Source organism: Cryptomeria japonica, chromosome 9, assembly GCF_030272615.1.
Source record: "Cryptomeria japonica chromosome 9, Sugi_1.0, whole genome shotgun sequence".
In the NCBI taxonomy this organism is placed as follows: Eukaryota; Viridiplantae; Streptophyta; class Pinopsida; order Cupressales; family Cupressaceae; genus Cryptomeria; species Cryptomeria japonica.
In genome coordinates, this window is record NC_081413.1 from 43,734,618 (window position 1) to 43,761,930 (window position 27,313).

Consider the following 27,313-nt stretch of genomic DNA (forward strand, 5'->3'; position numbering starts at 1 on the left):
CATCTGCTATGTTGGATGTTCCTCCTCTAGCGTGTTTCCTACCTTCCCGAAATATTGATCAGCAAGATCAGGGGGTAGATGACGTGCTAGACTAGTTCATTAGCATAGCAGACTCTCTCCTCCTCTCTTTTGTTACTTCTTCTATGTGTTACTCTCATTCTTCTATTTGTGGTCCTTGGTGTTGTCTACTTGAGGATGATGCAAAACATTGAGATCTCTTTTGGTCTCTCTCATGTTGACTCAAAAGACACATGTGTTCCCTTCTTCTAGGTGACCTTCCTTGATTGGGGAATGAAGAACAATTATGCATACATACATATGATATACATGAATTATCATACAGCATACTGACCCCAAGGAAAGCAAAGTCACCTCGTGCTTTGTGTTTTGTGTCTATTATCCTTGGGCTTATCTCACACTTGGGGGCTAAATCCTTGTGATAATGTGCTCCTTTCTCATTTCTTATATGTATCACTACCTTAAAGCAATCACCCCCGGTGAGGCGTGTGCGATCGCTTTAACGTAGGGGGGCATACATCCCATTCATATCTTTTCAAGATACTTGAAAATTTCTTGACAAATTTAGCTTTGCCTTGAAAATTTTTGATATATTTCTTGCATGACTCATAGTGAGGGAACCTTACTACTGAAAGTCATGGTTCTCCCTCACCATCTTCCCTTTTACTTTGTCAATCGAAGTCGTAAGATCCTTAGTCCACTGGGGGCTTGGTGTATCTTGCCTCCTTGACGTGGTGAAAGTTTTTCAATGTTGTTTCCTTGTACTTTACCGGAAGTATGAGCGTATGCTTATACTCCCACTAAAGTGGGGGCTAAATGTAGCGTCCTAAAATTGTGACACTTGCAATTTCGACCGCATTTGGGTCTTCACGATGGCGGTGCAACACTGAACCTGAATGGAGACCCCGAAACTTGTTCATGACATCAAAAACTGCATTTCTCAGCACCTTGGCCTAATCCTCCTTACACCTTGTTGTCCCTGGAGGTGGGACCATGGCGCCCAGCACCCTGGTCCTTCAGGACTAGGGTGCCCAGCACCCTGGTCCCCCAGGACCATGGCGCCCAGCGCCCTGGTCCCTGGCCCTATTTTGGGCCCGGTCTCTTATGGGGCTTCGGGTCTTTAAGTTTGCAAGTTGGAAAATAATATTTCCTAGTCGGCCTAAGGTCGGGAAAATCAGTCTTTCAACCCTAATTGACAAGTATATAAACTGCATTTCCTCTCCCATTTGAGGAGGGACATAGATGGAAAAAAGGCGGAAACGATATTAAAACATTCAAGCATTCAAGCATTTCTTCAAGCAATTGATCATTCTAAGTCTCCATTCAAGGCTAAGTGTTGCATTCAAGACAAGGATTCAACCATTGAAGAAGAGATCACATACAACATACAACATACTACATACATTACACCTTCGCATGTAAGAATACAAACATTCTTACAACAAGGTATCAGTACTTGTTTACATTACAAACATTTACATTTACAGCATTCTCATTTCTTGGTTAATTCCAAAACCGGGGTTTGACCTAAAGGCAAACCCCTCATCCCTAACCCCCCAATCGTCCTCTCTTTTCTGTGTGTAGGTTGCAGGTATGTGGTTGTAATTGAAGATCTGGAATCCTTGTGCAGAGACGAACAGATCCCCCTTCGTTTCGCAGATTTTTCGGAGGACCGTGTGCACACCGGGCGCCATCGTCCCGTCAACTTTCGCTCAAATTTGCAGAACAGTACCATCTTGACATTTTACTGCTAATTCCAGGTCCGCAGCTTCATCTCATATCCCTATCTCTATGTATAAGCGAATCTTTCCTACTTTACATGCATTCCTAGTTCAATCATTCTTTCCACATTTCTTTACAAAAGAGGGTATCCTTGCTATCACAACCCTTGAAACTCATATAGAATCCAATCTTGCATTGTGTGGGATTGGATCTTGTGGGTTTCAACCCCTCTTTTGAATGTAAAGTCTCTCCTAAGTGAAAACCATCAACCCTAGTGACTCTCCCTTCTCTCTCCTTGGAGTCGGGGAGGGGAGAACGACTAGGGTTCGATTTTTCCGCTTTACAGATAGGACTGGATATATCAGCCGGTTTGGCTTGACTCCCGGTTGCCTTTGGAGTCTCCATCTGTGTGCTCTTCACCGCTTTCACTGCCTTGTCTGCTTCTTCCTTCTTCTTTTCTTGTTCCTTGTCTTCTTCTTCTTTCTTTTTCTTCTCAGCTTCCTTCCTCTTCTCCTCTTCTTTCTCTTCCTCTTCCTTCTTCTTCTTTTCTTCTTCCTTCTTCTTTTCCTTTTCTTTATCCTCCTCTTCCTTCTTCTTCTTTTCTTCCTTATCCTCTTCTTCTTTCTTTTTCCTCTCATCTTCTTGCTTCTTTTTCTCTTCATATTTTCTTTTCTCCTCTTCCTCTTTTCTCTTCTCTTCCTCTTTCCGCTTTTTCTCATCTTCATCCCTCTTCTTCTTCTCTTCTTGTTCCTTACCTGCTTCCTGTCTGTCCTCGGCTTGCTCACTGCCCTGTTCAGCCTGTTGCCCCTATTTTGTTCCCTCAGAATGTATGTCCTGAGTGACATCTTCTACGTTCAAGGCATCGACATCAATAATGTCAATTGGTTCTTCAACTGGGTTTCCTTCTTCATCAAAAACTTCATCCGGTTTGGATATGACCGGTTCTTTTTCCACTTGCAAGTTGGCCATACGTTCTTTGTGAGCTTGAATAGCATGATTCATATGTTGATGAGTGTCTTTTTCAATATCATCAATTCTTCCCTCTAACAGCCAGAGTCTTCTTCTCCTTGTGAAGAAGAGTCCCTTATTTTGGTCCAAAACATCAAATAATTCTAAGTTTGAGAGGTCAGGAAAGTACTATGCAAAGACTTTCTCCCTAATCTCTTGTTCTTTTTCTATGGCAATGCACCATTTATTATCTAATGCCTTATATAATGAATCTGGTGTCTAAGATTTAATCTAATGCCTTATATAATGAATCCAGTGTCTGAGATTTAATCTTTGATGGTGACTAGTCATTCTTACTAGTCATTCTTACACAAATAAATAATAATTTCTTGTAGTACTTCTTCTTTCTCCTCATCACTAAAATCATCATAGTAATCTACTAAATCATGAAGTAATTTTATCCTAATATTCTTTATTGTTCTTTGACAATGTGTCAAAGGTTTATATGAGGAGATATCTATATTTACCAGTGCAGACGCTGCTGGTTCATTCTTCTTCATCTTCTTTGTCTATCTAGCCTTCTTTGGCATTTCATCAGACTTAGTCTCTTTAGAGTCCAGTTCATTTGACTTAGTCTTTCTTTTTCTTTCAAAGACTTTTGCTGGTGCCACTTTCGGTTTCTTCTTTGTAGGTGACCACTTGGTCACTCTTGGAGTTGCAGTAGTAGCCGATGCCGATGCTACAAGCACTGCCTTTGCTTTCTTTGTTGCTAGTTCTTTTCCTTTCTTAACAGAGGGTTCCTCGACCGGTGCAATTCTTTCCAAATAGGTTCTGGTCCTCTTTTCCTTGGGATCAAGAGGTGAGGCAATAAGGGTTGAGGCATACCCTTCTAGCATATTGTACATCACCTCATAGCCCATTGGCTCCACTTCTTCCATTCTAGGCTCAACAGCCTCCATTAAGCATTTGTCCACCTGGAAGGTGAAACATATGTCATCTTCATATTTCTTAACAATATCACCTGAGATCCTCATCCTTTGGCTCATCTTCCATCTAAACTCATCAAAATATTTGTTCAGCACATCAAGGTAACCGGTTCCGATAGCTTGAATGCTTTCCTTGATCTGCTTGGTTATCGATTGGTCAGGAGACCACTGGACATCTCCTACTCTAGGAAAGTAGCCTTGGAAATAGAAGAACAACCCAGCCAATAGTTGTCCGAACTTGAATCTCAGTGCATTATCCTGTTTAATCAACTTTAGATTAGATAGGAGTTGCCTCTGCATGCCGGTGCACAGGTCAAATGATGCATCCTCTTTAATCATCCGATAAGTGGCATTTACCGCTGCAGCAGATACAGAGTTAATCCTGCTGGATGAGAATGTTCTATAGCTTATCACCATGCAGGCATACTTAACAAGATCATCCTTGATGGAGTTGATTTTCATGCCTCGTGAATCGCTTGTTGAACCGGTGAGCTTGGCCATTTCAATTTTGCTTACCGTTCTTAGGGCTAGCACTTCCCCTATGTTGTAGAAACTGGTGATTGCATGAATTGCCTGAGGTGTTATATCATGCATCCTCTCCAGGTACATCTTGTCACCATGGACTCTGCTCAAAATGATCCTAATATGATCCTCTATAAAGTCTTCCAGAAAATATACTGCATTATGGAGTTTCTTCTTCTCTAAGATACTATATTCTAGTTTGATTTTCTTGTCCTTTCCACAAAATAGTCCTAGTTGAGAATGGATGGCTAGAGACCCTAGGTCTTCAATCTTGCAATCAATATAATCAGAAATTCCTTCTTCCACTATCACTCCAGCTGGAACTTGTGATAGGGCATTATACTTTGACTTCCTTTGAATGAAACTTTCAGACTCAATGGATGTACTAGAATTGGTATGAGATGTGGAAGCCATTGTATAATATTTTAAGAACTCGAGGAATAACTTTAAAATGCGAATTTAGGGCTTTCTAATTCTGCTTCACTCCTCACTCCGTCGGTTGCCAAATCACCACTTTGTGTTCTTCACTTGACCATTTGCAAACTGAATTTGAATCTCCTTCAAGACTTGTCAATTTCTTGAAATCTTAGCTCAAATCGCCTTTTCTTCGCTCTGCACTTCGAAAAAAATTTCTTCGCTCAAAAACAGATAGTGAGAAATGATTTGAAATATGCTTTTATACATGTCTCACCTACCGCCATTAATGCTCCTCTATTAGGGCATAAACCCTAATTTGCCTTTTTATCATTTCCAATCTTCTATCAAGCGATGGGTATCACATACCAATTAAGGTCTTTTACCGGTGTAATCGGGGGTTCAAAATATTTCACCGTTTGCTCCCCCTAAGCCATTTGAAGCTTAGTTTGTCGGTTCCAATATTTCCACACTAGGTGCAGAAACCGGTTCCTCTTCCAACATTGTTGGTTTCTTCCTCTAGGTTTTGTTCATGTCTGCTTGAACTGTTTCAACATCAATTTCTCCTTCCTAAGTGACCAGTATATCATCAGATATACTCTTCCTGCTTCTGCAGAATCTTGCAATGTGACTCAGTTTATTGCAGTGATAGCAAACCAATCCAGGTGCTCTCCAAGGTCCATTGTTCATGTTTCCATTCTTCCTTCTGCAAGTTGCAGCAGTGTGACCATGACCATGACAAATCCAATAGTTTTCTCTCCATCTGGCTGCTGGTTGATAACCATTGTTATTTGACTGATAATTGTAAGTATTAAACTGGTTGGGGTTCCGGTTCACAAAAGATTCTGGACGAGCTCCTTGGGTCCTCTGAGGATATCTTCCGATGTTGTTCATGATAGACCTGCATTCAGATGCTCTATGCCCAAACTTTTTGCATGCATAACAATGACCATTGAACTTATTGGATCTAGGTACATTGTTAATAAAGTAAGGAAAATTATTGTAGGCTTTTCTCCTACATACTTTGGCAGTGTGTCCTTCTTTAAGACAGTTAAAGCAAACAGTTTTGAATTTTTACTTACCTTTTCCTTTGAATGTTGGTTGCTTCTTTGACGCTTCAGCATTTGTTCCTGAGGATTCTCCTTCCTCATGTCTAGAGAAACCAAGTCCATTGGTATTCTTTACTGGTCTAGATGACTCAAGCTTTTGCTCTAGCTTGATAGTAATTTTGCTGAACTTAGCAAGTATTTCCTTTGACTCAGAGAGTTCTTTGGAAATAGTAGTATTTGTCTCCATTAGGCTTGCATTTTCATAGATGGCTATGTTCAGTTCATCTTGTACTCCTTTTTCCATTCTGCTCTCATGTAGGCGAGCAGCCAGTGCACTCATCTCTTGTTTCAACTTGGAGATCTCATGATATCTGTCCTTCACCAGATCTTCAACTTTCCTCCTATTCTCAAGCTCTTGACTAAACTGGATAGTCAGTCCTTCCAACTCCTTTCTCAGGTTGGAGTTTGATTCATTCAACTTATTTACTTCTGCTATCATGGCTTCCATATTTGCTTCATCTGTAGAACTATTTTCAAATAGCTCCATCAACTTTTCTGCATGTTCTCTCCTTTTTGCTTGAGATGCCTTTTATTTGACCATAAGATCATCATAGGCTTGCTCAGATTGAGTGAGCCATTGAGTAAGTTCCCTCAAGGTGTATTCCCCCATATCTCTTTCCAAATGGTTAAACTTATAGAAAGGTAGGCTCTAATACCAATTGATGAATACTAAGAGGGGGGGTGAATTAGTATGCCAAAAATCTCTGTCCTAAAACACTTAAACAATCTGAAGACAAACTGGTAAAATAGTTTAACAGATAGACTGATTATCACATATGCAAACCAAAATGCAAATAAAGCATTCACCCACAAAATCAATACAACCATAACACAAGATATTTGATGTGGAAACCCAAATGGGAAAAACCGTTTTCCACGGTGAGATGGAACTCACAAGTCACTATCTACAGAATAGAGACCAGACCGGTTAAGGTCTTACAATGTTCTTCACTAGAATAGATCCTGTTAGGAATCTCAATCTCTGTTAGGAGATAAGTCTGATTAAAGACTACCTTGCTAGAGGATTTTAGATTCACAGAGGTGAACCACCTTGTTAGAGGATTTTACAAAAGGCTTTTGGCCTACTTGGTTAAGGGCTACAGACTTGTCAAAGATGTGAGTAATCAACAAGTGTTTGATCTATCTAATAGCACAAACTGCTTGGTTAGATCCAATATAGCTCACTGCTAATACATTCCAGCATTACTTTAGTCTTCTCTATCTCTCACTTAGTTACAACTTGATCTTCTTAGATAAGATCACTCTTACAACAACTCATCTACCACCTTAAACCCTAGCACAACATAAACCCTTTCCGCAATAACCTAAAACCCCAGACATGATGTCTTTTTAAAGGAATCTGATTTCATGTCGGTCCAATAGGATTACATTACAATTTCCTAGGTTCAATGAATCTAGACATACTCAATAACACGACACAAGAAGCACTGTCAGTGTGTTGGCACCGTCAAACAATCAGTGGATTGGTAACTCATCACAAAATGTCGGTTGGTAACTCATCACAGAGTATTACCAGTTGATACAAAATATCGGTTGCCGGTTTGACAAAAGTGAAGACTGGTAAGAATATGTTATGCCACTTTGCTCCCTCGTACCACTTGAGATCTATGAACCACTTGGAGTCAACATGCCGCTTCAGACCGGGAAACACATTCTGCAAAATCACCAATAGTCTAAAGACTAGAATACAACATACCAGTTGGAACAGATACTGGTTGAGCTCTAGCTCATACATATAAGGGGATCTTAATGCAAGTGTGTGTCCATCAATGACAATCACAACATAAACATCAAAAACATGCCAACACATGTAACCCAAGGGAGTGGATGAGGCATTTATGCTAGGGAATAGTGGGTCCAAGATCAACCATGTGTACCATTGAACCAAGTATGTCAACACCAAGATGAGAACCACAAGTGTTGAACTGGCCATCCTAAGGAGCAACACCAGCCAAAGGCACATGGTTCTTGACAATCATAGATAATTCCCTCAACATCTCCAAGCCTCTTCTATCCAAGATCAACATGTCTCTCAGAGTGCTGACAACGTTTCCAGCCTGGGGGAGGACATTCTCTCGATTCAGGAAACCCTCAAAGTCTCTCTGATTCTGCTCTAGCATGTTAATTTGTTCAAAAATTAATGGTGTTGGTAGAATCATGATCAACAATAGGAGGGGAAGATGGAGGATAATTTATTAGAGAATTGTTCTGAGAATTGGATTGCGAATCAGGTGGAGAAGGACCCCATGTCAAAATGGTCCTAAGAGAAAAGAAGCCAGGAAATCATTCAGGTCGGGAAGTTCGTTAAACATTGGACCCAGCCTAGGAGGACTATAGCGATTCGTAGGAACTCTCTTCCTAGAAGTCCTTCTCACAACAATTATCATGGTAGTCTGGGTTGTAAAACTCATGGACAAGCTTTACAACACTTCGACCACACTACTAGGATGTTGCAAGTATAGCACTCTGTGATAAAGAGAGTTGTTTTAAGGTTGAGATTGATTATTATTTTATTTTTTTACTTTTCTTTAGATTTGAAATGTAGTTAGGAAATGAATATTAAAGAAAATAACAATGCAATTTTTTCACATTGGGTTCACCAAAATGTAGAGGACCGGATTTGTTACCCTCAAGGTGATGGACCTCAAGGAACAAACCTACCTTCACTCTACCTCACTTAAACTAGCGCCAAGGGTGAGGGAGGGGGTGAAAATGCAAAACTAAGTATAGAATGAAATAAATGACTGCCAAATAGAATTCCCAAACAACTTTGTTAAGCCTTTATCCCAAGGATGAGCACGTAGAATTGGAACACTAGTGCAACACATTGTCATCCTGTACTCATGAAGTACAGAAGTACGAAAAGTGATACATACAAATATATTATTAAATAATCACAGAGAGACAACAGATTAAGCTAATACCATAGAATGTAGAATACTAAAATGAAATGGGAAGGAGGGATGAGGGAAGCTCACAACCCGTCCATGATTGAAGCCTCCCACAAGATGAAAACTTTTCCTCGACTATAAAACCTGCACACAAGAAACAAGGAAAATTTTGGGGGTTGTGTTTTGGAGTCTGCCTCAGTCAGATCCTCATTTTGGTGTTTACACCTCCATGGACAACCCAAATAATAGCAATACAGAAAATCAAAATGATAAAGATAAAAGCGATATGATTAATATAATAAATAAATTAAAAATAAGAGGTTATAGATGCACAAATGAACCAAGAAGAGTAAGTAAACTCTCCCCAACACTTGTGAAGACGACACCATGAGTTCTTCAAGATAGTGCAACAATGGTGGTTTTGTGAAAATATTTGAATATTGCCCAAGAAGATTAATAAAATATTAAACCTATAAAAAATGATCAAGAATCCTCAAAAATGCCTTCAAACTAGAGAGATATAGGCTCTAGAAGGTTAACCGATGTTGGTGGGTGCATGCAAAGGTGTTATGATTCCTTCTAGGAACATGAGTGAGACTCAAATGGCCACCTGTAAACTATCATATTTGTGGGATGTTAGCACGTTGCACAGATGTCTACGTGTCATGCTAGTGTCCTACAAATGACATGTCAACAGAGTTGGTAAGATTCCAATCTAGAGCTAACGAAGTGATCTAGGTGGGCAAAAAGACAAAAGCAACGGTACATGACCTTCGATGATGTGGATGAATGTGCCATTTGTTGCGTTGGATTGTACAGGGTGTTATTTTTCATATTACAATAACTAGTTTTACTTGTAATTAGGATGAATAGAAGAATGTAATGAGATGCAAATAATATCTATAATATGGTATTATTGAATAATTTATAATTTAATTGTTATTGTAAATTTAATAAAACCTAATCTAGACGAGGATGATTAGGTTGAAAAATCAATTTTATAATAACTAATATGCAAAGGATCTATGTTAATTTTATAATTAATAAATTGTGTTTTTTTAACTATCCACTTCAACTATACATTATGGATATATTGATGTTATTAGTCTAGACGTGTAACTTCCAATAGGAAAAGAGAGAACCATTAGGAACCTAAATCTAACCTTAACCCACTTCACTTTGTGAGTTAATGTGTTTTGATATCCTAGCAAAATGATTGTCATAAGTCTAATAGACACATAAGACCTTAAATATGAAGCATAATATTTTGATTATTTGAATCGTAAATTTGGAACCTTACATCATTATGTTGGTGGATTGATGTAATCCCTTGTGTCCAAATGTGTTGCTTTGTGTGAAAATATACACAAAAAATTTGGCATGCTTTTTAATGTTATGAAAAAAAAAAGAGGGATAAAATGACATTTTTGGGATCTCAACCCATGTACCTATTGGATGAATATTATAGAGAGCTAAATTTGACCATCACCATTCCTTGAAAATTTAATCTATAATTAATTGAATATTTAACCATAATTATTCAATTCATTATCCCATTCCTATACCATTGTGAATCAAATTAAATTTTATTATTTTATTAATTATAATCACCATTCATGTATTATTCATCAATATTCACCCACACCTATTTATAACCTAAACCATTTAATCTTATTTCTCCTAGATAGTCCACCTTAGGTAAATAAATCTAATTATTCAGTTAGCTAAGTCCCATATCCCTTTTTAAAAATTCAATAATTAATTAGTTCTGAATTTTTCTTTTGGGAATTTTGTCAAGTGGGAGCTAATATAATTAGCCACTTAATCCCCCACTTTCACATCCCTAACCTTGTCAAATCTTCCCAAATCCTCCATATTTCCACATATGTACATAGGTATAGCCCTTTGTACACAAGACATGAGCCTTTATACACGTGACATGGTCTTGGTAACATGTCAGAGGGGTCAAAGGACTTTACCTTCTATCAAGGGTACTCCTAAGTACCCTTTCCTTCATGTCCATCCATTTCCTCCAAGAATATTATCCACCATTAATTATCTCCTTGATCCCTCTCCCTCCATCTCTTCCAGCCAAATGTAAACACCTTTCAACCTCTAATATTTCATGGATCTCAACCAATGAGTTATTGATTTTATCTTTTAGTAGTATCCACCCACTAGTCTCTTCAAAAACATATAAATTGCAAACCACCCCTATCCATATAGAAATAATGTCTTGCACAACCATATGCTACTCGCAAGAGTACTCACATCCAACCATCCATGAGAACAACCACCTCAAAATGGGATAATAAGGATTGATATTTGTAAGATACATATTTCTCTATCAATGCTTACTAATCTTTATGCTTAATATGAGTGTTGCATTTTTTTTAATAGAATAGGTTAATATAATCTCAGTTTTTTCTTGCATTATCAAAATTTATTGTACAAGGGTGCTTTGGAAAGGGTTTGGAGTTTATTTTGGGCATGGGAAGGTACTTTTAAAGGCTCCTAAAAAGAGCTCCAATGTATGAAGTCCTAGATGCCCTATTCTGGAAAGTGTACCTCGTGATTTAGAGGTAGATCCATGTGAACTCACATGAGCAGTCCAATCCACATGAGGTGAGACCCATGTGAACTTAAATGTGTGGAGTCAACTTGAGGATGATGTGGGAAGGTAGAATCATATTAGAGAGGTGTCAACTTGAGGATGATGATATGAAATTCTCATATAAGCTCCCTTTGTTAAGAATTTAGAATTCTTTGTTGCATTATAAAAAAATGAGGGTGAGTGGAGATGTCTTGGGAGAATAAAAGGAAAAGGGGATGAAAAAGGATGGAAGGTTGAAAGAGGATGATGGTTTCATTTTCAAGTATCTCATGGAAGAGATAAGTCCTTTCCATATCATTGTTAAATGTTGTATGATTATTATTCTGATATGATTAATCCTTAGTAGTGTGTGGGTGCTGTGTTGAATAAATAGTGAGTATGTAGCATATTAGATAGTGATGTGCTTTTTATGGTTGCTATGTGAGTTGTGGCGAAGAATGTTATTTTTATGGTTATGGTTTAAGATTAAGCTTAACCAACTTGTATATGTTTGTACCCACATGTCTTCAAATATCATTTTTTAGTTCTCTTTTCTTTTCTTGGTGTGAACATGTACATCACCTAAGTAGGTACAATTTACTCAAGGTTACATAGAGCATATCTAACCCAAAATTCATTTTTTTATTAAAATTTGAATTGTCATTTTCCACCATTTTCTCATTGCTATCGAGTACAAAATTCATTATGTTTTTGTAATTAGAGACATTCATTTGAACATTAAAATTGGGCATCCTAGAACAAATTGAAACTCAAGAACTAAAGATATTTAATAAGAACAATTTACTTTCAAACACTAAAAAGATTAAAAATATTGTATCAAAATCAGCACTTGGATTACTTGCACATTTTGTACTATTTATTGACCTTTTTTGTGAGTTTAAGGTTGATCCAATCAAAGGGGTGACCTTAGAGAGCTCGACCTTTGTGATTCAACAATATCCCTTATGTATTTCTAAATAGCATCATTCCTTAACAATAAGCAATGAGCAATTAATGTAGCAATTGAGATATTAGAAGTTTAAATTTCAGAAACTTGGGACAACAAATTAGAGGCCTAGTGCATAATTTTTCCATTGTTAGAGAATCAACCAATGGAAGAGTACAAATCTACAAATAATTTCAAGAAACATATATAGTGAGGATATCTAGTGCTTGTAACCTAACCATTTTATTCTTTGTTACCTTAAAATATTATTTAGATTTTCATTCCAAAATTAACTGACATTAATTATTATTGTATTTGATATGCTTCCATTTTATTAGCCTTAGAAAGTGTATATTTGTGTACAACTATAAATGAAAGCCTTTTTGTCTCCACATATATATTTCAAGAAAAATTATCAAGAATTTCAATATAGAAATTTATAAACAAGTTATTTAAATGAAAGTAAAAAGTTAAAAATATTATATTGACAATTCAATAAAAAACATATTTGTTTAAAATATAAGTTATATAATATAATTTAAAACTTATAAACAGGTTGTTTAAATGAAAGTGATCCAAAAACACTATAAAGAATAATATAAAACAGACATATTTATATAAAAAAAAATGAAAAACCACTTAAAAGCATATAGAGTACAGTTTATGCATTACAGAAAGAACAGACTATCAAATTCTACAGACGGATAAAAATTGCTATACCATGAAATATATTACCCTTAATAAAGTGTATATTTCGTTACAAAAAATATAAAACAGATACAAATTTATCAAAGAAAAAATGCAAAACCACTTAAAAGCATATTGAGTACAGTTTATATATTACAAGGAGAACAGACTATCAAATTCCACGGACAGGAAAAATGCCATACTACAAATAATATTGAAATAATCGCATTCATTGAAACAATAAGCTAGAGATAAGAAGTGGCTCATCACAAAATTCTGCTTTCATAACCTAAAATTCTAAAGAACTTGATAGCAACAAAGGGGAGCTCTGTGAGGAAAATTTTAAATTCAAAAATAAAACTTTCTGTCAATACCCAACATCAAAACTCACAAGATCGAAAAGATTAAAAACTAGTCATGACTATTTAACTTCCACAAAAATCGCATCACAATATTTGGATCACATATCATGTCCTTTTATAAGAGTTGAAGAAGATTCGAACAACTACTTATGAAAATAAAATTTGCAGAAAAACAAAAACTCATAGTCTGTCATAAACTGAAATCATTCGATTGATATTTGGTCCAAACCCAATCATGCAGCCTCAGATTTCTTCTTTTTAGCCATAGCTGGACCAACCCTAATGGCTCTACCAAAACATACAAAGCCGTTCATTTCATCCAGGGCCCAGATTTGATCCAATTCATCTTCAAACCTCACAAAACCAAATCCTCTCGAAAGACCTGTAAATTTATCCATCATCACCTCCGTTCCCCTAACAGATCCATACTTGGCAGAAAACAGTTGTTCCAGAATATCTGAAGTAATAACAGGTGATAAACCTCTCCAGAATATCTGAAGTGATAACAGGTGACAAACCTCCCACAAAAATGTCGAAGGTTGATCCCATGTTTGTGTTACCATCAGCTGCCCAGTTGAGCTTGAAAAGCTTTCCCGCATTTGGAAGGTGACTGACTGCAATGTGAGTTTGCAGAACACTCGCAGCTGCTTCATGGCTCCTGAACTCCAAGAACCCATAACCTTTGGATTCTCCTTTCTTATTTCGCATAACCTTAATGGATACAAAATCATTATTGGATGCGTAACAATACCCAATAAATATTTCAGTCATCCAATACTCCAGATCTCCAATCCAGAGAGTTCTGTTTCGAGATGAAGTGGCTTGGATGGACTGTTCAGCTTGTGCTTCCATTGTTTGCCTCGCACTTCCTCTCAATCTGCTCTTCGATTGATTCAGCCCAATCGTGTAGTTATTTTATACTAGCCGAGGCATTTATAGATTCAAACCCAAGGTTTCAAAACCCTTCACAAAGGAAGGCTGCTGTGGGTATAATGAAACACCGGAATTCTAAATTGGATGCTTGAAAATAGATTTTTTTTTCTTGAAAAGAGGTTATTTAAAGATGAGATATTAATTAAATAAAAATTAATAAATAATGTTGTTGAGTTTTATTTTAATTACTTAATTTTTAATCTGATAGAAATTTACTATTAAATTTAGCATTAAACTTGAAAACCTTTCACAAAAGATGGCATTGGTATAATGAAAAAAACAATCTAAATTCAAAATCGGATGTTTGAAAATAGAAGTTTTCTAAAGATGAGATATTGATTAAGTGAGAAGTAATAAAATCTTTTCATATTTAAGTAATAAATAATGTTGTTCAGCCTTCCTTCAATTACTGAAGTCTCAACTTGATAAAATTTTACTGTTAATTTAACTTTCAGCTTGAAAACCCTTCACAAAGGAAAGCAGCCATTGGTATTATGAGAGAGAAAAAAAAGTGAATTCAAAATTCCTGATTAAAAATGGAAGTTTTTTATTGATGATATATTGATAAGTGAGAAGTAATAAAATCATTTCGTTATAAATAATGTTGTTGAGTTTTGTGTGTTTAAAGCTCACCTTTAATTACTTAACTCTCAACTTGATAAAAAATACCGTTAATTATGCAAAGTTGGTTCCTCAAATAACTACAAATATGTATCAATTATTTTTTTAAAATTCAATACCCCTCACAAAAGTAGGGTCTTCATAAAAAATTGTGTAGCTTTGGAAATCCTTAAAAAAACAAAATCACAATTCAAAGCCTTATGTTTAAAAGTAGATTTCTTATTAGAAAGAGGTTTTCTAAAGATGAGATATTGATTAAATGAGAAGCAATAAAATATTTTCATATTTAAGTAATAAATAATGTTGTCGAGTCTTTATTTAATTACTTAACTCTCAACTTGATAAAAAAATTCCTCCATTGTGTAAAGATATATTTTTTAAAGAAAATTCAATACCCTTCACAAAAATAGGCTCTCTGATTATAAAAGGTACTATTTATGATTCCAAGGAAAAATATCTGCTCTTCATAAAACCTTTCACAAAGATATATTGTTTCCAATCAAAAAATGATAGTTGTAGGTATTTTGAAGAAATAAAAAAATCAAAATGGAATGTTTAAAAATAGATTTCTTATTCTAAAATGAGATATTGATTAAGTGATAATTAATTAAATATTTTCATATTTAAATAATAAACAATGATACTGAACTCGTGAGAAGTAATTAAATCCTTTCATATTTAAGTAGCAAATTTTACATATTATATCTCTTGTGTGTTTATAGTTCACCTTTAATTACTTATCTCTCAATTCATAAAAATTTGCAGTTATATTTGGTTCCTTAAATAATTACAAGGATGTATCAATTTTTTTTTTAAAATTAATACCCATCACAAAAGTAGGCTCTCTAATAAAGAAAGGTATAGATTCTAAGATAAGTATCTGTAAATTAATAAAAAATAATTATAACCCTTCAAAAGGTAGGCTCTCTAATAAATGAAGTTGTCTTCAAATAGATGTTTTATGATTTCAAGTGTTTTTTAATAAATATTTCATGAGTGCAGTGTCTTTAATTGAAGCATTTATTGTTTCAAAGATACTTTCTAAAAAATAAAATTTATTAGGTGAGAAACAATTAATTTTTTTGTATTAAATATAGAGTGAAAAGCCGTTACATCATCATACTTGTATCAAAGTATCAAGCGATCAAACCAAAAAGATTTTGTGTATATCTAGCCCCTATGGTGAAAATGAGCCTATACAATGCCTCATACTATACATATAGTGACTCATACTTGAAATTTTACATATACAAGTAGATCTAATGTTTTAAGGGTTACAAAAAGGACCATTACATGACTCATCATACCATTACAAGAATATCCAATGTTTTAATAAATTATGTACTTTAAAATATCCACTTCAACTATACATTATGGATATATTGAAGTTTACATGAGCCTATTTGTAAAAGAGAGAACCATTAACAAACTAAATCCAACCTTAACCCACTTCCTAAGCCTAGTAAAATGTGTTTCATAAGCCTAATATACAGTAGGACCTTAAATGTGAAATATGATATTTTAATTATTTGAATGATAAATTTGGAACCTTAGATCACTATGTTGGTAGATTGATGTAATCTCTTGTGTCCAAATGTGTTGGTTTATGTAAAAGTATTTTTTCTCCACAATTTATGTGATCAATTAGAATTAAATATTTCTTTTAATAATGCAATTTAAGATGACTGCTTATTTTATAAGCAGCAAAATTTTACATTCATGGGGCCACCAGCTCCACAAAATACTAAAAAAATTGAGCAGTGGCTGCTAGCCAAAATAAGCTAAGCAGCAGCATGGGGACCTGCCCTAATTGTCATTTATTTAATCAAAATTAACCTGTATCTGATTTGCTTCCGTTTTATTAGCCTTAAGAAAGTGTATATTTCTGTACAACTCTATATGGAAGCCTCTAGGGCCTCCACTTATATATTCCTAAGACAATGGATCAAGAATTTCAATATAAAAATTTATAAGCAAGTTCAAATGAAAGTTGAAACTTCAAAATATTGTATTGACATTTAAAAAAAATCATATTCTTTCTAATATAAATCAATTAATGCAATTTAAAATATCAATCTTTAAAATCGCTATATAATTACATCCAAAAACACTTAAAAAATATAAAACAAACCGCATTCAGTAATAAATTTGAAAAGCCATTAAAAGCATATAGAGTACAATTTATATATTACAGGAAGAACGGACTATCAAATCCTACAGACAGGAAAAATTGCAATATCTTGTATAATATTAACTTTAATAAAGTGTATATTTCCTTACAAAAATATAAAACAGATACACATTTATTAAAAAAAAAAAAAGCAAAACCACTTATAAACATAGAGTACAGTTCATATATTACAGAGAGAACAGGCTATCAAATCCTCCAGACATAAAAAACTGCAATAATATGAATAATAAAAAAGCAAAACCACTTAAAAACAGAGTACAGTTTATATATCACAGGGAGAACAGGCTACCAAATCAATACTATGAATAATATTGAAATGATCGCATTCATTGAAACAATAAGCTAAAGATAAAAAGTGGGGCATCACAAAGCCAGAGCCGAAATACAGAAGCTTAATTCGGCTTTCATAACCTAAAATTCTAAAGAACTTGACAGCAACAAAGAGGAGCTCTGTGATGAAATTTTTTAAATTAAAATAAAAAACTTTCTGCCAATACCCAACATCAAAACTCACAAGATCAGGAAGATCAAAAACTGGTTAGGGCTAATTAACTTCCATCAAAAATCACATCACAATCTTTGGATCACATATGATCGTCCTTTAATAAGAGTTGAAGAAGATTCGAACAACAACTTATGAAAATAAAACTTGCCAAAAAAAATCTCAGTCACAAACTGAAATCATTCGATTGATGTTTCGTCCAGACTCAATCGCGCAGTCTCCAATCTCTTCTTTTTAGCCGTAGCTTGAGCAACCCTAATGGCTCTACCAAAACATACAATGCCGTTCATTTCATCCAGGGCCCGAATTTGATCCAGCCCATCTTCAAACCTCACAAAACCAAATCCTCTGGAAAGACCTGTAAATCTATCCGTCACCACCTCCGCTCCTCTAACAGATCCGTACTTGGCAGAAAACACTTGTTCCAGAATATCTGAAGTAATAACAGGTGACAAACCTCCAACAAAAATGTCAAAGGTTGATCCCATGTTTGTGTTTCCATAAGCTGCCCAGTTGAGCGTGAAAGGCTTTCTGGTATTTGGAAGCTGACTGACTGCAATGTGAGCTTGCAGAAAACTGGCAGCTGCATCATGACTCCTGAACTCCAAGAATCCATAACCCTTGGATTCTCCATTCTTATTTCGCATAACCTTAATGGATACAAAATCATTCTTTTTTCCATAACAACACCTAATAAATACTTCAGTCATCCAGTACTCCAGATCTCCGATCCAGAGAGTTTTGTTTTTAGAGAAAGCGGCTCCGACAGATTGTTCAGCCTGTGCCTCCATAGTTTGCCTCGCACTTTAACCTAAAAGGTCTCTCAATCTGCTCTTCGATTGATTCAGCCCAATAGTGTAGTTATTTATAGTAGCCAAGGTGTTTAAACCAAAGGTTTCAAAACCCTTCACAAAGAGTGCAACAATTCAAAATGGGACATAAATAGATTTGATGTTAGAAACAGGTTATTTGATATTGATTCAGTGAGGAGCAATAAAAAGAATTATATTTAAGTAATAAATAATATTGTTGTCTTTCTTTAATTACTTAATTCTTAATTTGATTAAAGTTTACCGTTAATTATGATAAGTGGGTCTTGTTTTTCTTTAATTACTTAACTCTTAATTTGATTAAAGTTTACCGTTAATTATGATAAGTGGGTCCTAGAATAACTATAAAGATATATCCAATTTTTAAAAAGGTTTTCTAAAGATGAAATATTTTTTATTTATTTTTACTTAATTGAAAGGTATTCCCACAACGGGCCTGCCACCACCCAACATGCCTTGTCCTGTCAAGTTGGGGCCAAGATGAATGAGATATTGATTAAATGAGAAGTAAGAAAATATTTTCATATTTACTTAAGTAATAAATTATGTTGTTGAGTCTTGTGTGTTTAACTAGCATTCACTTTTAATTACTTAACTCTCAACTTTATAAAATTTACCAATTCAAAATCCCATGTTTAAAACTAGATTTTTTTGTTCTAAAGAGGTTTTCTAAAGATGAGATATTGATTAAATGAGAAGTAATAAAAAAAATCATATTTAAGTAATAAATAATGTTGTTGAATCTTCCTCTGATTACTTAACTCTCAACTTGATAAAATTTGCCATTAATAAGGTAAAGTTTGTGCCTCAAATAATTACAATGATATATCTTTTTTAAAGAAAAATTCAATACCTTTCACAAATGTACCCTCCCCTATTAAAAAGGGTATTGTTTATGATCCCAAGGAAAAAAATCAAAACCCTCCAAAATGTAGGCTCTCTAATAAATGAAGTTGATATCTTGAAATAGATGTTTATGATTCCAAATGCTCTCTAACAATACTTCACAAAGGAAGTTTGATTTTCATAATTATGTAGTGAGATAGGTTTACAAATAGAAGAAGTTGTAATACATGTGATTCTATAACCAAACCAAATAAAGCCTTTCACAAAGATAGATTTTTTCCAATAAAAAAATGGGAGTTGTTGGGATACAATTGAGTGAGAATTAATTAAATTTTTTCATAGTAATAAATAATGATAATGAATGAGTGAGAATTAATAAAATATTTTCATATATAAATAATAAATAATGTTGTTGAATTTGTGAAGATAAGCCCACTCTCAAATTTTATATATTGAAGTTCACCTTTAATTACTTAACACTCAATAGATACATTACGATTAAATTCGGTTCCTTAAATAACTACAAAGATATATCAAATCTGTAAAAAAAATCAATACCCTTCACAAAATTAAGCTCTCTAATAAAGAAAGGTATAGATTCGAAGATAACTATCTACGATTCCAAGAAAAATAATTGGAACTCTTCTAAAGACAGGCTTTCTAATAAATGAAGTTGTCTTCAAATAGATGTTTATGATTCCAAGTGCCTTTTTTTAAATACTTCCTAAATGTAGTGCCTTTAATTAGAACATTTTAAAGATACTTTGACTTTCTAAAAATGAGAGATTGATTAGGTGAGAAACAATTAATTACTTTTCTAAATATAAATAATATATGATTGGGTTAACAATTATGGATATCAATGGGGGGTGCCTTGCAAGCAGGTTAGATAACTTTGTATCCCCTTTTTTTGTTTCCCCATGCATGAAGGATATGTGGTGTTGGGTTAGGGACAAACTGGTCAAGAAGCTTAACAAGTGGCACAGGCATTACCAATCCCTAGCAAGGAGGATCTAGGTGTGCCAGAAGATCCTTTCTTCATATACCATCGACTATGCATTGGTGTGGATATTTTGTAATTACCAAATGCTTGAGGTGCAGAAAGTTATAAGGAACTTCTTATGGTCGGATGGGAGAGGTGGTAGGAAGCAACATTTTGTTAAATGGGAATGGTGCTAAAGGGAGAAGAAAGATGGTGGTCTGGGGCTTAAAAGTTTAATAATTCATGGGATAGCACTTGCAGCCAAATGGATCTTCCACTCTCTTAGTGGCAATGAGCAATGGAAAGTCCTAGTTAGGAATAACATCATGATGGCAGTACCCAAGTAGGCCAAGGCATGGAAGAATCTCCCCTTTAGTGACCTTGTTGCTAGGAATTTCTTGGTATCTGTCCTAGGCTCCTTATTATTCAATACCATTTGGAAGGCATGGGAGTATGTAAGGGTGCAAATCTCTAATTGTAGGGTCAGAAGAAGTCTCTCTATTAGTGGTGAGAGGTCCATTTGGTGGAACTTGTTTCATAAAGGGAAACCCCTTGCTCTTGTTCAAGGGTGCTCAACTAAGAATTGGGATAACAAAGGTATTAAGTGCTTTAAAGACCACATCAATAGGAAATGATTGATACCTTGGGATGAGTTATCCTAGACCTTCTCCCTACCTGCATCTAATTGGAGAACCTACTCCATTTTAAGGGAGGCTTGTAATATGTTACAACTCCCCAAGAGTTGCCGAGTGGATAATGATGGATTTCTCACTTTCAGTTGGAAGGATGGCACCTTGCTTATTAATGTTAAGGCAAAAAATGTTTATAATTCTTGAACAACTAGTAACTCCATAATTTCTCATATTAATGATGTTTGACATACTAGTTGGATTGATAGCAAATGGAAGCATATTTTTGGAAATTTATGGAGCAACAAAGTTGCTCCTAAGAAGAAATGTTTTAAATGGTTGTTTATTATTAATAAGCTTCCTTGTAGAAATGATCAAAACTTTGTTGATATATTTAATTTGTGTAAGGTGACTAAGAATATCCAGCATATTTTGCCTGGTTGTATCATTGCCAGGAAGATATGGCTTCTATTTGGTATTTCCATTTCTGAAAATGTTAATATTTTGAACATTATTACTGGTTCTACGTAGGGATTGAAATAAGATTGTAATATGTTTTATTTTATTCTTACTTGTGAAATTTTATGGTACATATGGATTATCATAAATGAAGATAAGTTTCAAGGTAGGGATAGAAAGATTACTGAGTCTTTTCCTAGACTTGTACTTTACATTATGTTGAATTGCAGGTGAAACTAGTAATGAGACTAGCCACAAAGAAGTTTGAAATATTCATGGAGGATGGTCATACGAGGATATTTAACTCAGAACTCTCATATGGTTTCACATGGAGTAGGGAGAATTTAGAAAGGACACCCTTTGTCAACTCCCTTGTAGCTTGTGTAGCAGAAATCAATGAAGGGAGGAGGGACGAGAAAGAATTCATGGCTCAACTTGCCATACATGGAGCATTCCCAATGAGGGAGGGCAGATATATTATATGGATGGAAGGTCCTCTTGGTTGGGCCTCTTGGATTGATAACAAGTTAGCTGGTTCTCCCCCACTTTTTGGATGTATAGTGTTGTGTATATGGAGTATTTTTTTCTCAGTTCTTATACTCGGCCATGCTCTTTATTCTATATATTCAATATAATGTCTGAAGTTGAACTTTTATAGTTAGGCCTTTGGTCTTGGCATGACCTAACAGTTTCGATATTTTTTGTAACTGTTTATCCTTTATATTCAATATAAAAAAATAATATAACAAGTTATTATGTTTGTGAAACTCGACCAATCTTCAACTATATTGTATTTATTTTATAATAAAAATTTATATTTTGAATGATTTTAGAGTAAAATCTCACCTCTTCATTTAAAAAAAGTTCATTATTAGTTACTTGTTATAATTAGCCACTCACATTAATGATGAATACTAAGACGGGGGGGGGGGTGAATTAGTATACCGAAAAACACTGCACTTAAACACTTAAACAATCTAAAGATAAACCGGTAAAACAATTTAACAAATAGACCAGTTATCACACATGCAAACCAAAATGCAAATAAAGCATTCACCCACAAAAGCAATACAACCATAACACAAGATATTTGACGTGGAAACCCAAATGGGAAAAACCATGGTGAGATGGAACACACAAGTCACTATCTGCAGAATAGAAACCAGACCGGTTAAGGTCAGACCGCTTAAGGTCTTACAATGTTCTTCACCAGAACAGATCCTGTTAGGAATCTCAATCTCTGTTAGGAGATAAGTCCTATCAAGGACTACCTTGCTAGACGATTTTAGATCCACAGATGTGAACCACCTTGTTAGAGGATTTTACAAAAGGCTTTCGGGCCTACTTGGTTAAGGGCTACAGACTTGTCAAAGATGTAAGTAATCAACAAGTGTTTGATCTATCTAATAGCACAGACTGCTCGGTTAGATCCTTGATAGCTCGTTCTTAATGCACTCCTGCATTACTTCAGTCTTCTACACATTGATATTCTTTCCAACTCCTCAACCACCTTAAACCCTAGCAACAACATAAACCCTTTCGACAACATCAACTACAAAAAAAACTAAAACCCTAGACATGATGTCCTTATAAAGGAATCTAATTTCATGTCGGTCCAATAGGATTACATTACAATTTCCTAGGTTCAACGAATCTAGACATATTCAGTAACACGACACAAAAAGCACTGCCAGTGTGTCAGCACCGTCAAACAATTGGTGGATTGGTAACTCATCACAAAATGTTGGTTGGTAACTCATCACAGAGTATTACCGGTTCATACAAAATATCGGTTGCCGGTTTGTCAAAAATGAAGACTGGTAAAAATGTGTTATGCCGCTTTAATCCCTCGTACCACTTGGTATCCACGAACTGCTTGGGGTCAACATGCTGCTTTAGACCGGTAAACACATTCTGCAAAACATCAATAGTCTAAAGACTATAATACAACATACCTACAACATACCGGTTGTGCTCTAACTCATATATATAAAGAGGATCTTAATGCAAGTGTGTGTCCATCAATGACAATCACAACATGAACATCAAGAATGCCAACAATCTCCCCCTTTGGCATTGATGGCAACACTTAGGAAAATAAAATTTTGACATCTAAGTGTTTTACAACAAAAACATGCCATTAGCAAAATTGCTTCCCCTAAGCATATACAGTATCCCTTAATCAATACAATGTATAGCAATTTTGCATACAAAAACATGCCATTGAGATATCAAAGCATATAGAAAAATTTTAAGTACCAGATACTTCTCCCCTATACTTCTCCAAAATAGAATACTTCTCCCCCTTTGCCAACAATGACAAAGTATTGCTAACAACCCTGTTTCCATTTGGTATATAAAAATAATAAAAGTTTATGACAATAAGGAGTAGTACTTGTCAAAAACAGATTTATAGTCCTGCAAGAATTGCTTCATTGATAGAGACCAAGACTCAAGTAGGGAGGTGGCCACTTCTTTCTCTGTTTGCATGTGGGAGACCTGTTCTTCCATGGCATCAACTATGCTCATCTCCTGTGTAATTGTCACGGCATCTAGGTTCAGATAACACTTCTGAAGAATTTGCAGACATGGAAGTAAAACCAGTTGTAGCTCCTGCAAATCTCTAGATAGTGTGCTAACCTCTTGCTCCATTTTCACTGACTGGATATGAAACCAGTGAATGGTTTGCCAATAAGTTGTGAAGGAATCATAAGGTGGCTTGAATGTGCTCAAGTAAGATTGTAAGTCTATTTGAAGCTTTTGCTTCTGAGCTAGCACATCATCATAGAACAGATGGGGTTGGCAGATTTTGCTAAGTAACAGATTTCCCTCATCCAAAGCGTCCCTTATATCCTTTTGGTCTTTCTGCAATTCAGACCAGAGCTCATTCAACTTCTTTACTAGAGCAATGTTAAGAGCTTTTTGATGCTCTTTCTTGACATTTGTCTCAGCTGCTTCTTCCAGGCTCTGCACCTGATCATCCACTACTGTGCATAGTAGCTTAAGTTTTGCTAGTGATGATTCAGTGTTGGGAAGATTTGTACCAGGTATCAAACCGGTAAGTGTGTCTACAACTGCTTGAAATATATCCTGCTCCTTCTTCCTTCGAATGATTTCAAAGCACTCTTGAGCAACCTTGATGCCTGCATTAGCTCCGATTCACTTGCAGACTAGAGATCTATAGGACTGGAGAGGTCAGCCGGTTTGGCTTGACTCCCGGTTGCCTTCAGAGTCTCCATCTGGGTGCTCTTCGCCGCTTCTCCTGCCTCTTCTGCTTTCTTCTTCTTCGCTTCTCTCCTCTTCTCTGCTTCCTTGTCCTCCTCACCCTTTTTCTTTTCTGCTTCCTTCTTCTTCTCCTGTTCCTTATCTTCTTTTTCCTTCTTCTTCTTTTCATCTTCTAGCTTCTTTTTCTCCTCTTCATCCTTCTTCTACTTCTCCTCTTCATCTTTCTTCTTCTTCTCCTCTTCATCTTTCTTCTTCTTTTACTCTTCATCCTTTTTCTTTTTCTCTTCTTCCTTCTTCTTCTACTTCTCTTCTTCATCCTTTTTTCTCTTCTCTTCTTCTTCCTATTTCTGCTTCTCTTCTTCATCCTTATTCCTCTTCTCTTCTTCTTCCTTTTTCCTCTGCTCAGCCTCTTTCTTTGCCGCTTCCTGACTGTCCTTAGCTTTCTTCTCCTGTTCAGCCTGTTGCTCTTGACCTGTTGCCTCAAATGGTATCTCTTGGGTAACATCTTCTCCATCTAGGGCATCGACATCAATAGTGTCGACCAGTTCATCAACCAGATTTCCTTCAACATCAAATGCTTCATCCGGTTTGGATATAACCGGTTCTTTCTCAGCTTGCCGGTTGGCTTCAGCCAATCGATGCATCTTCAGAGCGTCTAGGGTACGAGTGTGTGTATCCTTGAGCACTTCCTTACCTTTTCCTTCTAGTAACAGGAGTCTTCTTCTTCTCATGAAGAAAAGACCTTTGTACTTGTTCATTACATCGAACAGTTCCGAATTTGATACATCAGGAAAGTGTTCAGCAAATTTTTTTTCTCTTATTTCCTGATCTTGCTCTATGGCAATGCACCATTTATTGTCTAAGGACTTATACAAAGAATCTGGTGTTTCAGATCTAATTTCTGAAGGGGACCAGTCATTAATACATAAATATTGAATTATTTCTTTTTCCACTGCCTCCTTTTCATCATCATTAAAGTCATCAAAATAATCAATTAAATCATTCAATACTTTTCTCCTAATGTTTTTGATAGTTCTTTGACAATGTGTCAAAGGTTTGTAGGAGGAGATATCTATATTTACCGATGCTGAAGATGCCGGTTCATTATTTGTCTTCTTTCTTGTCTGACTCGCCTTCTTGGGCTGCTCCTCAGACATAGTTTCTTCTGAGTCTGGAGAGTTGCTTTTTGTCTTCCTTTTCCTCTCGAAGACTTTAGTCAATGCTACTTCTGGTTTCTTTTTGGCTGGTGACCGCTTGGTCACTTTTGGAGTTGCAGTAGTAACTGGTGTGGATGCTGTAGGCACTGCCTTTGCCTTCTTCTTTGCAGGTTTTTTCTCTTTCACTGCTAGTGGTTCCTCAGTTGGTGCTATCCTCTCTAGGTAGGTGTCGGTTCTCTTCACCTTAGGATCAAGAGGTGAGGCAATAAGGGTAGAGGCATACCCTTCCAACATGTCGTACATCACCTCATAGCCCATTGGCTCCACTTCTTCCATTCTAGGCTCAACAGCCTCCATTATACATTTGTCTACTTGGATGGTGAAGCAGCTATCGTCTTCATATTTCTTGATGATGTCTCTTGATATCCTCACTCTTTGGCTCATATTTCTTCTGAACTCATCAAAATACTTATTCAGAATATCAGGTTAACCGGTTCCAAGTGCTTCAATTCTTTCCTTGATTTGCTTGGTTACCGGTTGGTCACCAAACCACTGAACGTCTCCTACTCCTGGGAAGTATCCTTGAAAGTAAAAGAACAACCCACCCAATAGTTGTCCAAAATTGAACCTCAGTGCATTATCTTGTTTGATTGATTTTAGGTTCAATAGGAGTTGCCTCTGCATATCGGTGCATAGGTCAAATGATGCATCCTCCTTTATCATTCGGTAATCGGCATTTACCACTGTAGCAGATATAGAGTTGATTATGGTGGCTGAGAACATTCAGTAGCCTATCACCACGCAGGCATACTTAACCAGATCATCCTCGATTGAATTTACAGTCATGCCCTGTGAGTCACTCACTAAACCAGCGAGCTTGGACATCTCAGTTTTGCTAACTGTCCTTAGGGCTGGTACTTCCCCTGTATTGCAGAAACCGGTGACTACATGAATTGCCTGTGGCATGATATCATGCATCCTCTCCAGGTACATTTTGTCACCATGGACTCTCCTCAAGATGATCCTTATATGATCCTCTGTAAAGTCTTCCAGGAAGTATACAACATTATGGAGTTTCTTCTTCTCCAAGATACTATACTCCGATTTGATTTTCTTATCCTTTCCACAAAATAGACCTAGTTGGGAGTGGATGGCTAGAGACCCTAGGTCTTCAATCTTGCAATCTATGTAGTTAGAAATTCCCTCTTCTACTATCACTCCAGCCAGAACTTGTGATAGGGCATTATACTTTGACTTTCGTTGAATGAAACTTTCAGACTCAATAGATGCACTAGAACTGGTATGAGATGCGGAAGCCATTGTAGAAATTTTAAGAACTCGAGAAATACCTTTTAAAAAAACACGCGAATTTAGGGATTTTCGATTGTCCTTCACTCCTCACTTCGTCGGTAGCTGAATCACCGCATTGTGTTCTCCACTTGACCGTTTGCTATTTGAATTTGAATCTCCTTCGTGGTTTCTCAATTTCTCCAAATCTCTACTCAAATTGCCTTTTCGTTGCTTTGCTCTTCAAAAAGCTTTTCTTCACTCAAAAACTGATAGTGAGAAATGATTTCAAAAATGCTTTTGAACATAGTCCTTACCTACCGCCATTAATGCTCCTCTATTAGGGTGTAAACCCTAATTTGCCTTTTTACATTTTCTGGTCTTCTGCCAAGTGACAGGTATCACATATCGGTTAAGGTCTTTTGCCGGTAT

At 35.8% G+C, this 27,313-nt stretch overlaps 2 protein-coding genes across 2 annotated transcripts; both read right to left on the reverse strand.

The window, feature by feature from the left end:
• Positions 1–13,452: 13,452 nt before the first annotated feature.
• On the reverse strand, positions 13,453–14,071 carry LOC131043916 (polyadenylate-binding protein RBP45-like). Its single transcript, XM_059211449.1, has 2 exons — positions 13,738–14,071; positions 13,453–13,676 (listed from the first exon to the last, which is right to left on the reverse strand). The coding sequence occupies exons 1-2, from the start codon at positions 14,069–14,071 to the stop codon at positions 13,453–13,455; spliced, it is 558 nt and encodes a 185-aa protein (XP_059067432.1).
• Positions 14,072–17,334: 3,263 nt separating this feature from the next.
• LOC131043914 (polyadenylate-binding protein RBP47-like) lies at positions 17,335–18,339 on the reverse strand. The gene has a single exon (XM_059211938.1). The coding sequence runs from the start codon at positions 18,255–18,257 to the stop codon at positions 17,646–17,648; it is 612 nt and encodes a 203-aa protein (XP_059067921.1). The 5' UTR covers positions 18,258–18,339; the 3' UTR covers positions 17,335–17,645.
• Positions 18,340–27,313: the final 8,974 nt, after the last annotated feature.

Excerpts from the sequence above, each read along its gene's own strand:
- LOC131043916 (XM_059211449.1), bottom strand. The coding sequence starts at position 14,071 with ATGGAAGCACAAGCTGAACAGTCCATCCAAGCCACTTCATCTCGAAAC. Across the intron at positions 13,677-13,737 it reads CTTCGACATTTTTGTGGGAG|ATATTCTGGAACAACTGTTT; the intron begins GTTTGTCACCTG and ends TTATTACTTCAG.
- LOC131043914 (XM_059211938.1), bottom strand. The coding sequence starts at position 18,257 with ATGGAGGCACAGGCTGAACAATCTGTCGGAGCCGCTTTCTCTAAAAAC.